This window comes from Patella vulgata, chromosome 5, assembly GCF_932274485.2.
Source record: "Patella vulgata chromosome 5, xgPatVulg1.2, whole genome shotgun sequence".
Classification (NCBI taxonomy): Eukaryota; Metazoa; Mollusca; class Gastropoda; family Patellidae; genus Patella; species Patella vulgata.
The window spans coordinates 28,327,495-28,343,689 of record NC_065883.2 but is presented as its reverse complement, the minus strand read 5'-3'; the positions used below and the strand labels follow the sequence as shown (position 1 = coordinate 28,343,689).

Below are 16,195 nucleotides of genomic sequence, written 5' to 3'. Positions count from 1 at the left end.
TAAATAATTCAAGTAATATTCAGATTGTCATAGCCCTAACTCCTTTCCACGCCCTTTGCTTCATATAGTAACTTATGCAGTCTTTTAACTTACCTTCCAAGAGGGTCATCTTTGTTGCCAGGATCTTTATCAAAGACGTCTAATGTTAGTAACTGACCATTAGCTACATCAATAATTGCCTGAAATACAAGAAATAACATCATACAAATGATAATAATGATTATTATAAATACAAGAAAAAACCTTATACTAATGATAATAATGATCATTACAAGAAAAAACATCCTACTAATGGTAATAATGATCATTACAAAGGCTTCAATGACTCCAAATAATTAAAGTGGCATTATATAAGATTTAGATAAAGAACTGTTTGTCCTTGCTATAATAGTTCAAAAATAGATAATGCAAAATAATTATATTGAAAATTTCATTCAAATTACTTTATTCTGAGCCAAGTTATCAGTGTTTGTTGTTTTGACAAGATGTGTGCACTGATTGTTTATTATCGTTAACACTGTCCTGGTATATTTGAGATATAACCTTGCTTCTCCATTCTTAAGTTAAATCATTAAATGGCTAAACTGTTCTGATCTACTAGTCTCTCTGCACAGAGAGTTAATTGTGGTCTTGCCATGTTAATAAATGTCTAATTAATAATTTCGGCTACTTAACATTTAAGGCCTAAAGAAAGGCCTGCAATAAGTAGATATAGCTCTTTAATAATGTATCTTTAAATGTTTTTAAAAAGATATTGATCCTACACACCTCATAAAACTCATTCCAAACAGGTTCCACTGTATTATCAATAACCTTTGTTGAAAACTTCTGTGCACCAACTGAAATACACAATATAGCTCTTATTAAAAAATCATTACCATATATAAGTTTGTTTTTTTGGTAAAAAGACTCTTTTTATTCTTGGAATAAACACTGTTATAATCATTGTAAAATATCTACCAGTAAATTTGACATAGGGGTCAGATTTTCCTTTTCCCCCTAATCCGATATCTGCTTTCTTTAATTCCTTGGCTTCTATAATGTTGATACGTAGTACACCCTGTGGTTGTGGATACCGTAATTTATTGAGATCTAGTCCCTTGGCCATAGAGATTGGTATACGATTAGGCAATACCATGATGTTGGCTATCTGTTCTTGTACGATGGTCTTAAGCATATCACTGTAGGATACAAAATTATATTAAAATAAAATACAATAGAGATTTCTAATAATGTTGATGATATATTTTATACGTAAGTTTTTCATGTCTAAAATAACACTAAACAAATATGATATTGCAACTTTGATAAGTATTTAAAAGAAGAAACTATAACAATTCTTGTCAATAACCATTTTATTTTGCAATTGACAACATAAGTGTTGGATAAATGAAACAACACACTTTGAGGAATGAGGAGTATAATGGATAATGAATAAATAAAACAGTAAGTTGATCTATTAAAATTGTTATAGTCCATATTATGTACATGATATCGTAATTCCTGAATCAATGTTAATCCAACAGAATTGTTATAGCTCATATTACGTACTATTTAAAGTCATTTCCAAAATTAAAGAAACTTTTTAAACTGTTTTAAAATCTGTCATTTTCCTTTTTTTTAATATAAAAACATACCTTAATCCTGGTAAATCAAAGGCATTTGCCAAACTGGTTAAATTAAAATCAACTGTCTGAAAATAAGCCATGAAAAAATATTTTACTATCAAACATATGTTTAACATAGGTCAACAAAGTATAGTACAATATCAAAGCTTTCACTTATTGAGCATATTTAATCAAAGTTAAATGCATATTTATATCTGCCTTCAATGACATAACATACTCTTTCAAATCATGTTAACGGCATTAAAAATAGGTACAATGTGAACGAAAGTGAAGGGGGATAACTTACAGGATTATTGATGAAGAAAACGCTCAGTCCACCAAACAAAGGTATTCGACTGATCAATGGTTTAAATATTACTCTCATTGTTCCATGGATCTGTTGAGAGTAAAAGATCATTTTAATCAAACATATTTAAGACAGCAAACATAATTAATAACATTTCTACAGATTATTTACATGCAAATAATATTTCTTCTTATCATAAAGTTAATTTCAAGATTTAATTAGTTTACAATAAAACAAATATAGCTCAGACTATCTGAGATTCCATCCTAACCTAATCTGAGACCTATTATGATATAAGACAGAATAGCGGGTGTATAAAATATGTGTAACATAAATACCTGAAGCTCTTTAATACCAGCATTGATTCCCTTAGCTACAACAGTTATCTCTGAATCACTGCTATAGCTAGAAAATATAAAACATCAAATTCAATTACTGTGTTTCTTTTGAAAATTACTGCACAAGTACCGTGAAATTAACTCTACACATTAATTTAACTCTCAATATTAAATTCATACTCAATTTTTGCACTAATTTCATGTTTTACTGAATATGTGATAACAAAAATGTGGCAAACATTTAAGTCTGAAAGAGAAATGGGAAGAGCCTCTAGACTAAATGTTAACAACTTGCAGTTTTCGGAATGACCAACAGCAGCAGTTTCACAATACCGGTACCGAAATGATAAGCCAATCAAATGCTTTTTTCCCTAAATCAAGGGCAATAAAACTTCAAACTTATATCAGCTCTAAAATACAGCCACAAAACAATCAGCATCAAAATGATGAGACAAATTCATACTTATAATAGATGTGCATGAAAACAAAACTTACATAATTTCCAAGTCCATGTAAATTTCATCACGTCGGACATTTTCAGTGTAAACTTTAACTCCTCCGATTCTTGGTGGCTAAATTGAAAACAATAGTAACGTAAACTTTTTATACAACTTAAATTGAACAAGCCAAAACGTTTTTGGCTGGGGGATGTGGGGGGGGGGGGGGTGATTTAAAAAAAAAAAGTAAAATTGCCAACTTATCATTGAATCAATGTTTATCATAGCTAATATGACACTAGTTTACTTTTTTAGAGTCAACAAATGGTGGTCAATCTACAATCATCAAGGAATTTAAATATGAGAATTTAGCACAGGCCTCGAAATGTTACAGATAGCTTTTCTTCATACCTGTCGCTTCAGTAAATAACCTGTCACTCTCAATTATCAAACTCAAGGACTAATCACATCACACATATCCATACATGTAGGTACACACGCACGTGGTTAGATCTTTGACGTACATTGCTCTATATAAATATCGTAATATGAAACCTTTTTATTTCTTCGACATCGGATTGCCTAAAAATTCTTGAAAGTCGGCGAATCTGCTTTGGCTCAACGACTCGAAGATTCGTACAATTCTATCATCCGTATCCACGTGAATTCCGCAACGTATCATGGTACCACACTTCCGTACTAAATCGAATACTTCACCGTTGAGTTGTAGAATTCAGATTTTAAAATATCCATAATAAATTGAATATCAAAACACAAATCACACCTGTGCATGGCACCATATTTACATCTACTGCGTGTGAAGGACAGATAACGCCACCTGGAATTCCCTTCTCACATATCCGGACTATATTTACGCTACAAATTATATTTATATATGAAATATTTTTCCGACCTGATTTTTTGATTTTGTCAAATTGTCTTATAAATTATTCATAGCCTTTATTTATGGAAATTGTTTAAAACTTTTTAAATGATTAAATACACCAAGCAACGAGCCGTGTGCATTTCCATTCCAACCACTACTATATTTACTGTGGTGTCGTTACGGTAGAATTATTTCAGGTGAATTGGGGGTGCGTTTTAATTTATTTAGATATAATACTCCATAATGCTATAAACTAGTGTCAAGCAGATGAAAACAAGCGTAGATGGTGTGAAATTCATTGATATAAAATTGTCTACTTCCAAACTGTGTGAGTAACTGTAGCCTACGACAGAGCGAAATGTAAACAGTGCAAATGGCGGCTTTTCGCGGTATTTCCGTGCTTGATTCTTGCATTTAGAAACAAATAATTAAATGTACGTGACATGGACGTGGGTATTGTGGTCAATTTACTGAACATCAAGTAAAATTTAGTCCACCTGTCGCAAGCGACAGGTAGTTTTATTTGCTACCTGTCAGACGAAAAAATCGCCTGTCGACGACAAGTAGACAGGCGAACATTTCGAGCCATGATTTAGCATAATAAAAGAATACAAATTAAAATCTTACAATATCACCCAAATCAATCTGTGAGAATCTAAATGAGGTTGCAATGGCTGCTGGCAAACTTTTCTTGATTGCGGGTTCGATAGATTTATGTAGAAGATCTTTAACGTAGTCACCAATATATGGCCATAGTTGATCAATCATCTATGAATATAAAATAGTTAAAGACATAAGACAGAAGCAAATAGAAAACAAGGAGACAGATATTACAGGGATCCTTAGCTTAAAATTATCTGGTTCTCCTTTAACTCTTTAGCATCTGACACTACATGGTCCCTCTTCATCCCCAAACCGCCTAAACCTGAGTAAACAGCTGTGAAATGTTTAAATGAACTATACTAGAACTAGAACTTTCTGTGACTCAGATGGTTTGGGGTGATCTAGGCTAGGAAACAGTAGTTTAAGGTGGTTCCGAAATTGAGCTAAAAAACTCAATTTCTCAAACTTTTTTCACAGAACAGGGGTAGTTGCTATTTATGAGAACCAGGTGCTAAACAGCACTCCAGATATGGAATATTACAAGCTGGTCAAGAAAATATCTATCATTCAGCAATGATTAAAATTTGAGATATACCTGACCAACAGCCAAGATTGTTTGAAAAGGCTGACATAGTACATTTACTTGCAAAGCAAGAAATTAAGTTAACAATTCTAATGACTTCTGGGTGTATTAATTTCATATTATATACTATTTTAACAGTATGGGTGAAAATATTGTGTCAATTTAGCTACGGATTTTAGTCACACCAACAGATGTTTGCAATACTGTATAGTGTTAATTTATAGTATCACACTGTGTTGTAACATTCTAGCTTACATCAACAAAAGGTCAAGCTCAAAGGTAATGATATCTACCATTACAATTATGAACTTCATAATAGATCCAATGCGAGTGCTTTAGATCATAAGGTTTATCATTGAGTCAGGTGTACGTGACATGGTGTATGGTTAACTGTCCAACCTCGTGGCTTTTCTCCGGGTCCTCCAGTTTCCTCCCACCGATAAAGACCCCTACGTATAAGCAATTTATTGAAACAAAATTGAACGATATGTTAGTCCTGAAATGACCTGGTTTGTATCGTGATAAAGACCCCTATTTACAAGCCAATTACTGAAATAAAATTGAACCATATGTTAGTCCCAAAATGACCCGGTTTGTATTGAGTGGATGTTAAACCCTCTCTCTCATAATATATTTACCTGTTTTTCCAAGTATACATGTTAAAGGCACAATATTTGGTGTTACATGCAATACATAACCCTGGGACTAATTGATAGGTTCCACACATGTACTACTATTCAAAAAGTATTTGTGTGCATTTTAATACTCATAAATGGCTATCATGGACTTTTATGCAATTGGAATTATAAACTGTTTTAATTCGTTTTTTATCATAGGGATTGGTAATAAGAACCTACTTTGTTCAGCCATTCAGCTCTTTCAACATCAGGGAAAAACACCTGCAATGAACAAGATATACAAAAAAAACGTTAATATAATAAGGATACATGTACAATGATTCACAGTGTCTGACAACTTCAAGGTTTTAAAGTTTTAGTCAAACTAAGATAGCATAACTATTGTATTTCAATTCTCACAATCCACATGTGTACCCATTCAGTAATGCAACAGGTATGTGTAGTTAAAGATACATTAGTTCAGATTTTGATAAAGAGTTGGCCATTCTTGATATAACAGTTCAAAACTAGATGATAAAAAAATAATTTTGGGGAGAAATTTCTTTATTCTGAACAAAGTTATTACATATTCTCGATTATCAAGTAACATTCTCAATGCCTATATGGTACCCTCGATTATCAGTCCTTTCATCGGCTGTCTGCGGGAGTGACGTCAGTGATCAACGATAAATATTAGGTTAGTCAGCCATTTAATGATTTAATTATTAAATGGACGACTGTTTAAATCCAAGCTGTATCCAAGCCATCTGAGGGTCAACAGAGTTGATTTTGGGCTTGTTATGAAAATGTGGGCGTATAAAAATACACTTAGAGGTTAAAATCATGAATTCTTTTTAGTGTATCTAATTTCATTTATTAATATCAAACATACATTATAAAAGAGCTAAATCTGCCTATTGCAGGTCTTTCTTTTGGCCTGTAATGTTATCTAAATTATTAATTAGACATTAATTAACTTATCCAGACCATAATCAACTCTTGATGTCATCGCTAGCCTGCGATATTTACTGGATTAAATCAAACAAGCCAACTGTGTGGCTGTTGTACCCCACCGAAATCCCAAAATAAATAGGAGACACATATTAATTAATAGCACATTTTTTTTTTCAAAAGTATCGAGCAATCAAGCTATACGCTAAGTTTCATCACTACTAGTGTATTTAGCTCTGTTTAGCTTTAGCTCAAAATGTTAATCATTGAACTCAGTCAAAACAACCTACATCAAGTTTAAACATTCTACCTCAATTAAAAGCAGAGTTGTTATATTCCAAAGTCTTGACCAATCAAATTGCTTATCGCTCCTTAGCCTAAGCAGAAAATTCTCATCATTGAACTTAGTCAAGGTAATGATATAATGAATCTATACTCAGAGTTTCATCACTCTCACTTAATTAAAATTAAAGTTATCGTGCCCCAAAGCATCAACCAATCAGATTGCTTATCTCTTCTTATCATCGAACTCCATCAAGGCATTCACCTAATGAATGCCTGCACCAAGTTTGAACATTATACCTCAATTAGAAGGAGTTATTTTGTTCCAAAGTCTCAACCAACCAAATTGCTTATCGCTCTGGGAGCCACGGTGGCTAGATGGTTAAGACACTGGCTCGCTAGCTTGGAGGTCGGGTGTTCGATCCCTGCATTGGCCGAGAAAGTTTATCCAGATTTTCCGACATGGTTTCCCCTTGTCAGTGGTGCAGAACGGAGGGCCTGACAAGGACAGTTGTCTAGTCCTTCGGATGAGACGGAAAACCGAGGTCCGGTGTATATATTGGAATGCACGTTGGAATTTGATATAAGAGTAGGCGATAGTGCCGCTGCCCGGGCAAAACTTCCCTCATAGCACACTGTATGGCATATGCCCGTCTTCATTAGCCCAGTATAGGAGCAGAACAGTAGGACGTTAAACCCCATTTCATTTCCCGCTTATCGCTCTGCTTACCCTGACAAGACGATGCTCATTATCGAACATAGTCAAGGTATTGATGTAATGAAACTATACACAAAGTTTCATCACTCTCACGTAATTAGAACTAAAGTTATTGTGTCCCAAAGCATCAAACAATCAGATTGCTTATCTCTGCTTAACCTAAGCGGAAAATGCTCATCTTGGAACTCCTAATAAACACCTACACCAAGTTTGAACATTCTAGCTCAATTAGAAGGAGAGTTATTGTGTCCCAAAAAGTATGACGGACGGACGGACGGACGGATGAACAGACAGACAGACGAAGCCATTTTAATAGTCCCCTGCTTTCTTCGAAAGGCGGGGGACAAAAATGAATACTCGAGACAATGTTTTTTATTGTAGGCTACCGACTTTAGAAATGATGATCGAGGCAAGGCCCAAAATTCAATCGCTAAATTCTCGGTTCAGAGTGGATCAATTCCCTTTTCATTATCTAGTTTTTATCTATTATAGTGAGAGCTGTCAGCTCTTTATCTAATCTCCTATAATGTATCTTTAATATCCATAATGCATGTATTATGGATTTCTAAAAATATGAATTTTGTATAGAGGTACATTGTATATGTATGTTATACAAAAAAAAGTTATACAAAATGTAAAATTGTTTGACTGCACAACACAGCCCAAATCGCTGACCCTAATCTTATTATTCTCTTATTTCCTCGGCTTTAAAACTTTAGGCGTGATTTTCTCTATAAAAAATTCCAGCACTGAAAATTTGGTATTGTTTTCAAGAACTTTACTCAGTAATTAAGCTAGAAATGCTAGGAAATAGATAATACACACTCCACAAAAAAATTAAAAAAACAAAAAAACAATGAAAAAACCCAACCCTATTTTGGGGGTCTAAGTACCGTAAAGGCGTAAACACAGTTATTTTTCTTCTTGTCCTTAATCAAAATTACAAATATATTTGTACACATACATGTAGCCAACTACATGTACTTGTACACAAGTACGTTAAAGTATAACATAATGGACATGGGTGTGTCTCTTTGTTTTTATACATGTAGTTCATAAATATGTCACACTCAAACCTAATGGCTTATTGTGGACTACAAGCCTGCATGATAATATAAACTACCACCTGAATGTTCAAGTGAAATGCTGAATTCAATTCAATCTCACGAATGTTTTTCTTTTACCTGATAATATTACTCTAAATACAATTGTATAACTCAAGTCACATATGAAAAGAAATATTAATACCTGAGCAGGAAGACTCTAAAAGTATTAAGGGAAACGTGTAATATCTGTGATCCAAAAACAGTATAATTTAAATGCTACAGAAAGTCAGGATATAAATAAAGTATTCATTTAAAATCAGTTAACAGAGTTTAACCTTTAAAATATCAAATATATTAAATTACAAAACAGGTTCATCTGTTTCCTAAAACTCAATTTGTCATATACATGTATGTATAGAGTTTGTTCTTTGAACCATAGTAATTTACATGTTTCTGTTGTATACAGTGTATACTGAACAAAAAAAATCATCTTCTTAACCTGGGATACAAAAGAATGTGCAAGCTGTATTGATGTTTAACAATTTGAATACCCACAACATTAATTCAAATAAAATTCTTGATGGATCAGATTGACATTGCGCTGATATTACATTAACAATAATCTTGTTCCCTATGGTCATCAATGTAATCTTGCATGTTAGGTATACAGTAGGTGCATATAAATGTATCCATTTTAGCAAATTTTGATCAGGGCAACAATAAATGTTGAATTCTTTAGTGCTAAAACTCCACAAAAAAATGTGCTTCTACGTGCATGTAGTGCTTCACCTCGCAGTGCTTGTAATGCCTCAATATTTCTTAGTAAATTTTGAGGACTTGTACATACATGTAATGGTTTATTTCTCTCAGAATATACTCCATACATACAGAGTTACAGACATACATGAAAGTCATACATAATTCACAGTACTGATTCTCTGTAGGATATTTCTATTTGAATATAGTTGAGAAAGTAACATCTTTAGTATGTAGTTAAGAAAGTATACATACAGTGCACTCTGTCACATCCGACATCGTACGGGATCGTTACAATATGTCGGATTACGCAGAGTGTCGGAATACCCAGTTTTCTCAAAACTGGAAAAATTGGAACTTATAATGTAGCTTCGAAAATAGAACTTCGAATCACCAGAATGTTATTCCCTTTAAAAAGGATAAACCTTTCTGTACATTCAAAATTTTATTAAATTACTTTTTATTTCATTTAACATGCGTAGGCATTTTGAATAGGTCAAATCTGTCATTAATTTGTCTTCTTCGCCGTCTTAAGTTGATCGCACTCTTGTCTTTGCTATCATTTGTTCATTGATAATTGGGCGCACTCGATTGAACGTTCCGGAATTGAATTCTCTCAATCCCAAAAATATTGACAATCAAGTGAAAATGGGTACTTCGGGCTACAACGCATGCGTCAACTGGATATATAAATATCTCATCCAACCATGCAGCCGAAACCTGTTCGCCGTGTTTAATTACATCACAATTCTACTCACACCACCTCCGTCGTCGGGACCAACAGAACTGTGACAGGACTGACTTCCACGTCACTCGATTGCAATTCTGTCAATTTGGGACGTTCCGGACTGTGAATCGAGCATCGTCACACGGTTCCAAGACATCCGTAGGGTGACCAAACTTATAGGTTATTCAGGTTCAATCGGCATGCGTAACGAATGTTTCCAGCAGGTGCGAGGAATATTTTTACGACTGTGAATTCGGGGGAAAATTCGTGGATATTCTTGAGTATTTGTTACAACTGTCGTACAAGAGATTAAAATCATCAAAGTAATCAACAAAGACCCACGTTAGCGAGTTTTAATCTCACAGATAATTGATTGGTGATTGATTGCTTGTTAATCTTTTGTGGCTTCACACCCATCCAGTTTTAATCTCACGAATAATTGATCGGTAAGTGTTTGCTTCACACCCACCGATTGAAGGCCGGATTATACGGTGTCGATTCAATGGAAATCGTATGACGGGACGGCGGATTGATGTCGTAATCAGGAATGTACAGAGGTCGAATTACCCAGAGATTTTTTGGCTGAAGTAATAAGGAAATAAATCGGGACATGAAAATGGTGTCGGATGTAACAGAGTGCTGGAGTGATCAGAGGTCGAATGTGACAGAGTGCACTGTATATTTATTTAGTTTTGGTCTCTGTACTGTAACTGAAACTTCTTGTTGTATTTATACCAGGGTAGTCTCTGATTCATACTTTACAACCAATAAATCATGACCCCTTGAATCTCAACATTGTCAAACTTGAACATTTGACAACTTATTAAAAGTATTGACCTTGACAGGTATTATGGATGTTTGTACATCGGTTGATATACTATTCTTTTAAACTATATTATAACTAGCTTATTTAGAACAGTACTAGATAATTTTCTTGGCCTATTTATTTTACTTTAATGTTCTTGTTGATCAGGGTTGTTTTATGTTGCGATTTAAAACTTAAAATAAGTAAAATGATGGAAACCATTAAAGTTTTCTGTGTTGCTGCCATAAAAGTACTGCACCATGAAACAATGATAAGAATGTATTGATTTACATTTACACAGAGTTCTTAAATCTAATATACATGTACCATAACATGGTTTCATAAACTTAAATTTACATTTGTCAATGCATATTATAAATAGCCTATTCACTCTGTACGAAGCAGGTTATTTTCATGTTTACAATGTAATTAATGTACATGTACTGTACAGTGTCCTACATTTTTACTACCTAAAAAGACAATTTGTTGTTAAATATTTTTATGACATTTTTTAAAACAATTTCTTATTATAATTTGTGTCTAATGACACATGCAGTTATCTACATGTAGTTGTATGTAAACACATCTATTTCCATGTTATTAATACATGAGCTATATTTCTACTGACTAGTATAGCAACATTATTCATAGAATCAGTAATATCAAAGTCAAAGTAAATTAAATTTTATTACTTTTCTCACATTGCTCGACCTGTTGTTAGTGGTACATCAGTTTATTAAACAGACAAGAGTAGCCACACTACATTTACATGTACATATATCTAATAATTGAAGTAAAGACTGTGATTTGTAGTGGGTTGTACCATGGACAACTGATTAATATGATAATCAATAAAGTGTGGGATGTGCTGTGTATGGTAGTAACAGTGGAAGTTGTGGAGAAACTTGGATCTTCATAAAATGTTCACTCCAAACTTGACATGATCTGACAAGTTATTACAATTTTTCTGCAAGTGCAAGATTACTTATAATTATTTTAATGACTAGATTAAACAGTATAAAGATCTGACTTTAGCCTGTAGCTAAAGCACTGGTATTATATAATTCCTATAGACAGGCTTTTACAAATGTTAATAATGGATAAAGATCAACTTGACCTACATATATTTATGAGAATTGGAGAGTTGTGAAATTTGGGTTTCAATTTACATTATAAATATAATTAGTAGAACAATTCTTTATTTCTCTTACATGCCTTGCTTTTGTCAGAGAGAGAGAGAGAGAGAGAGAGAGAGAGCAGGACAATTTTGCAATTAACCATAAAATTATTGAATGAATGAATGAAATGAGGTTTAACATCCTACATTTTGGCACATACTGGGTTAATGAAGACAGGCATATGCCATACAGTGTGCTATGCAGCAAATTTTGTCAATGATTCTTCTTTTGTCCCACTAGACGCTGTTCCTTGCCAGATACCCGCCTCCACCATAAAATTAAGCAGCCATAAGCTTACTCATTGTAATGTACATGTTGGGCGCATGCTCCACCCGATCTGTGCTGCTGTGTAGCGCAGAGTCCACTTTGTCCGCGCAGATTGGACCCTGCGTGCGCCAATTGTAATCTGCGCATATCAAGCTGGTGTGAAGATTGTCAACTTTGCATGGATTACACCTTGATGTTTTTAAGGATCAGATAGGATATTAGATGCCCCATGTAGGATCTGTCCTCTATTGTAATGATTTTTTTCAAATAATTTTCAATATCACTGTGTGTGTGCTAAGAATAAGATTTAACTTTGAGTCAACTGATCACATGAGTGAATGTCCAAAAATATTTGCTGTAATTACCGTAAACTTCAGTGTTATTTTTGTATAGTTACGATAAATACATTCATATTCATAACAGTCAGTTGACAGATTTTTAAATATTTTATCAAAGTGCAATGTACGTGTTTCTAAAATCTTGCTACTGCTTTCCTTTAAGGTTATCAACTGTGCGATCATACTTTTCTTTCCGTATCTGCTAGCTCATACTTGTAGTTGTACCAGTAAACAATGGCCCAATTTTTTCAAAGAGCTGTTGGGCTGTGACGCCGCAAAAAATTGGTCAATTACCACTAAAATATACTATTGTATGCAACTCAACATAAATATACCCTTTGAAGATTTTGATGGCTGTTTCGGGCAGTTGCATGCTAGCAATAAAAAAATAGAATTTTCTTCCATTAAGGTAATCAACTACGGGATTATACTTTTCTTTTTGCATCGCCTTGCTCGTACAGTACTTATACGATACCAGGAAACTGACGGACACAAACTTTATTAAACGAATAAAAGTAATGCAGTGATCCATGGATTGGTGAATACCAAGTAGGATAAGGCGGATTATCAGTGTGCGACAGTGTTTAAAATTCGGCAAGAAAAGTTGTAAGCCAACAGAACCCGCTGGTAGACGCCATTCATGAAAGCTGTAGGTCCTAACATTAACTTGTGGGCCCAATAAATATTAACAAAATACACACACTACCCCACCCAATGCTGTTAGGAATTCAGACATTGTCCGAAAAATGCAAGCCATGATCAGTGACCTCAAGGCAATTAAGCCTTTTACTAAACTTTTAGCCTAGTTCAATGATGTGATGGTAATAGCTTTGTTTACAGGGTAAAATCGCTGAATTGGTTGTTTTACTAAATATTGTGGTCAACCCTTCAGAAAATGGCATACAAATTGTTGACTTTTTATACTGGCACTATTACTGGACACGAAAATTATATTCCTTTAAAATTAAACAACAAAACTTGTTATTCATATTCCCTGGCCCTTCCTGTCCTATGCCTATGTTAATATAACGAAACCCGTTTCGTGCACCTGAGCTATTTTATGATTATGAATAAATAAATAAATCTTACCCAAGATGGCAAATCTTCAACTCTTGCTAAAATAGTTTCCTTTTCTCCTCGAGCAGCTTCTTGGGCGATGGCTATTTGTAATTTTTGAGTCTTTTTATTCTTTTCTTTCCAAATGTAGACGACAAGACCAAGTAGAAGCCAACTGGGACTGAAGGAAAAGTATCCAAATCCCCATACCGACAGAACAACTCCTGCATATTTGAAGTAACTTTTAACGGCGTTGAATATAAGAGTGTCCTCGTGTACAGCTTTCCTTTTCGCCTCGGATACTGGGGGTTTTACCTGCGCTGTTCCCGGCGGTGGCATGTTTGTAGTTTGTTTAACAGATAACTAAAATGGTAAATATTGTCCACCGTTATCGCTTCGCTGCACGGTCTGCTCTGCTGAGCTATACGTGTTACTATTAATACACAAAACGGAAACGGAAGCGCGTGTTAAAAAAAATAAGAAAGGAATGTAAACGCGCAGCTACTTTCACTTTATGAGTGGGTGTGGGCGTGACTTATTATTTTTATCATAGAACTCAGATAATGGCTAGAAATAATAATAAATCTACGCCGAAATTTTCCAGATTTGAACTTTCTTGCAAAATACAATATTGTGAAAGTTGGTTTTCTAAAAAGAACATAAGTCCAAATATGATTCACAAATAAATAGATTGAGCAAATTATCCCAGTGAATACAGCCGCGCCATAAACAAGCCATTAAAATTATCTACCATCGATATAATTAATGTATTACTGCAGTTTTATATAGCGTGGATTAAGTATCCCCCCCTCCCGATATTTTCCGAAAGATCTGCTTTAAATTAAAACACATGGCATAGTACCATTATAGGCGTATGGGGAAATTTTTGACTGGGGGGGGGGGCGGTGGTGGTTGGTGCCCAAAAAATGTAGTTTATAGGTTCTTAGTATGTTACATAATAATAATAAATTCGCTGTTAAATTGGACACATTCAAGAACGCAATATTTTTTTTATACAACTTTTACAAAGTACAATTGTGTTCCCATATTTTCACAGCATATGGTGCCCAAAATGGGGGGGCGGCCGTCCCCCAGCCCCCCCCCCCCCCAGCTCATACGCCTAGATGTCGTACACTATCGAATGTGTGACAATTAGTTTTACCAATGTTTGACATTTCAGTTATTTCATGTCTTTGGTTGTATTTTATCGCTAAACGGCGTGCTGCGGCCCACTCAGGTGTTGAATGCATGGGTAAATGTGTTTTTGTTGAATAGGTAAATGTGTTCTATCCGGAACCAAAAGGGACTCAGAAGGATTTGTTCTGATCTACTGTTCTTGTGCATTTTTGAATGAATACAAAGGGCGTATGCCCGTCTTCATTAGCCCAGTCGGACCAGAACAGTAGGACGTTAAACCCCATTTCGCAAACCTATCAGTGCCAGATATAATTAAGGTGTATAGAGGCTAAATTGGTAGTCCGAAAGGGTATAAAAGGTATAACCAGCGGCTGCCAGGCGGGATACGCCCACATTTTGCAAGAAATGGATAGAGAACAAGCTAAAAACAAAAACGATTTTTTGTACACTCTCAGGGGCCACAATCAAGAAAATTAGTGTCTGAAATGCGCAAATATCGAAAGGGGTTGAGATTTTTGGAATATAAAGATATGTTTTAAGTTTCATCAAAATCGGATAAAAATTGTGACCTCCAAAATTGTGACCTTTGTATTACATACTTATACACAATTTGCGTACAATTAAGAGCGGCCATTTTGTCGGGCAGTTTCATTTCGATTTTCCCGAACTTCGAATTCAACCTTCATTATGGTGGAATAGGGATATATATCTAAAGTAAACGGTTTTTAAAATCGGAAAAAAAATGTGACCTCTAGTATGTGTGATTATCAAAAAGACCCACGATCTTTATGATAAAAACATATATTTAAAGTTTCATCCAAATCGGATAAAAACTGTGGCCTCTAGAGGGTCATAATTAAAACCTTGAAACAGTTTACTTGATATACCACTCGGCAAACCTCAGCATATTACAGTACCCTACATCTAGCCTCGGCTGTATAACGAAGTCCGCCATTGGAACTACTTTCAAATTTCCAGATTACCAACGGCGTTGCCCATGACGACGCCTTTGAAGAATGTTTTTATCATACAAATATTTCAAAGTTTGAAGCTGTTTTTCTTTCAAGTGTATCCGAATTTCTTCAAACAAGGACAACTTTGCACTAAAAATTCTGCACATGTTTCGAAAGACGCAATTTTGATAACTTCGTTTTAGAAGCGGCAAGTTTTCCTTATAGTTATAAGTAAACCGGTGTCGCATCGCAATTGTATACGCGTAGGTACATATCACTTACCGTCATAGTTACAGTCAATCTGATTAAAATACAGATCTATATTTCGTTTCGTTTTTTATACTTTCGATGGCCTACACTACATGGCATGAAGATCTGACCGGTTGTAGTGATAGGTCGCCTCAGAGGTTAGACATTTGATTAACCAATCAGCATTGGTGTAACTAGTGGATTACCCACAGTTCCGTGCAAAACACGCCTAAACCTCGCTGTAACAGACCGTTTCATTGGCTATTCCCTCACATCATTCAGAACACGTCAATGATAACAACTCTTCCAGATCCTAGTGTAGTAAAGACAAGTAAAACGAAATTTTGATCTATA

At 34.6% G+C, this 16,195-nt stretch overlaps 1 protein-coding gene across 3 annotated transcripts in view; it reads right to left on the bottom strand.

The window, feature by feature from the left end:
* Positions 1–13,943, bottom strand: part of LOC126821400 (extended synaptotagmin-2) — a 31,116-nt gene extending 17,173 nt beyond the window's left edge. For 2 of the 3 annotated variants that reach the window (XM_050549815.2, XM_050549816.2), the window contains exons 1-10: positions 13,536–13,942; positions 5,619–5,660; positions 4,203–4,343; positions 2,748–2,824; positions 2,253–2,319; positions 1,915–2,004; positions 1,638–1,693; positions 961–1,181; positions 769–839; positions 94–179 (exon numbers count right to left, since the gene is read on the bottom strand). In XM_050549815.2, coding sequence (XP_050405772.1) covers positions 94–179; positions 769–839; positions 961–1,181; positions 1,638–1,693; positions 1,915–2,004; positions 2,253–2,319; positions 2,748–2,824; positions 4,203–4,343; positions 5,619–5,660; positions 13,536–13,841 — 1,157 coding nt within the window. In that variant the 5' untranslated portion in view covers positions 13,842–13,942. Of the gene's footprint in view, positions 1–93; positions 180–768; positions 840–960; positions 1,182–1,637; positions 1,694–1,914; positions 2,005–2,252; positions 2,320–2,747; positions 2,825–4,202; positions 4,344–5,618; positions 5,661–13,535 lie in introns of all 3 variants that reach the window. The other variant, XM_050549814.2, reaches the window with a different exon arrangement.
* Positions 13,944–16,195: the final 2,252 nt, after the last annotated feature.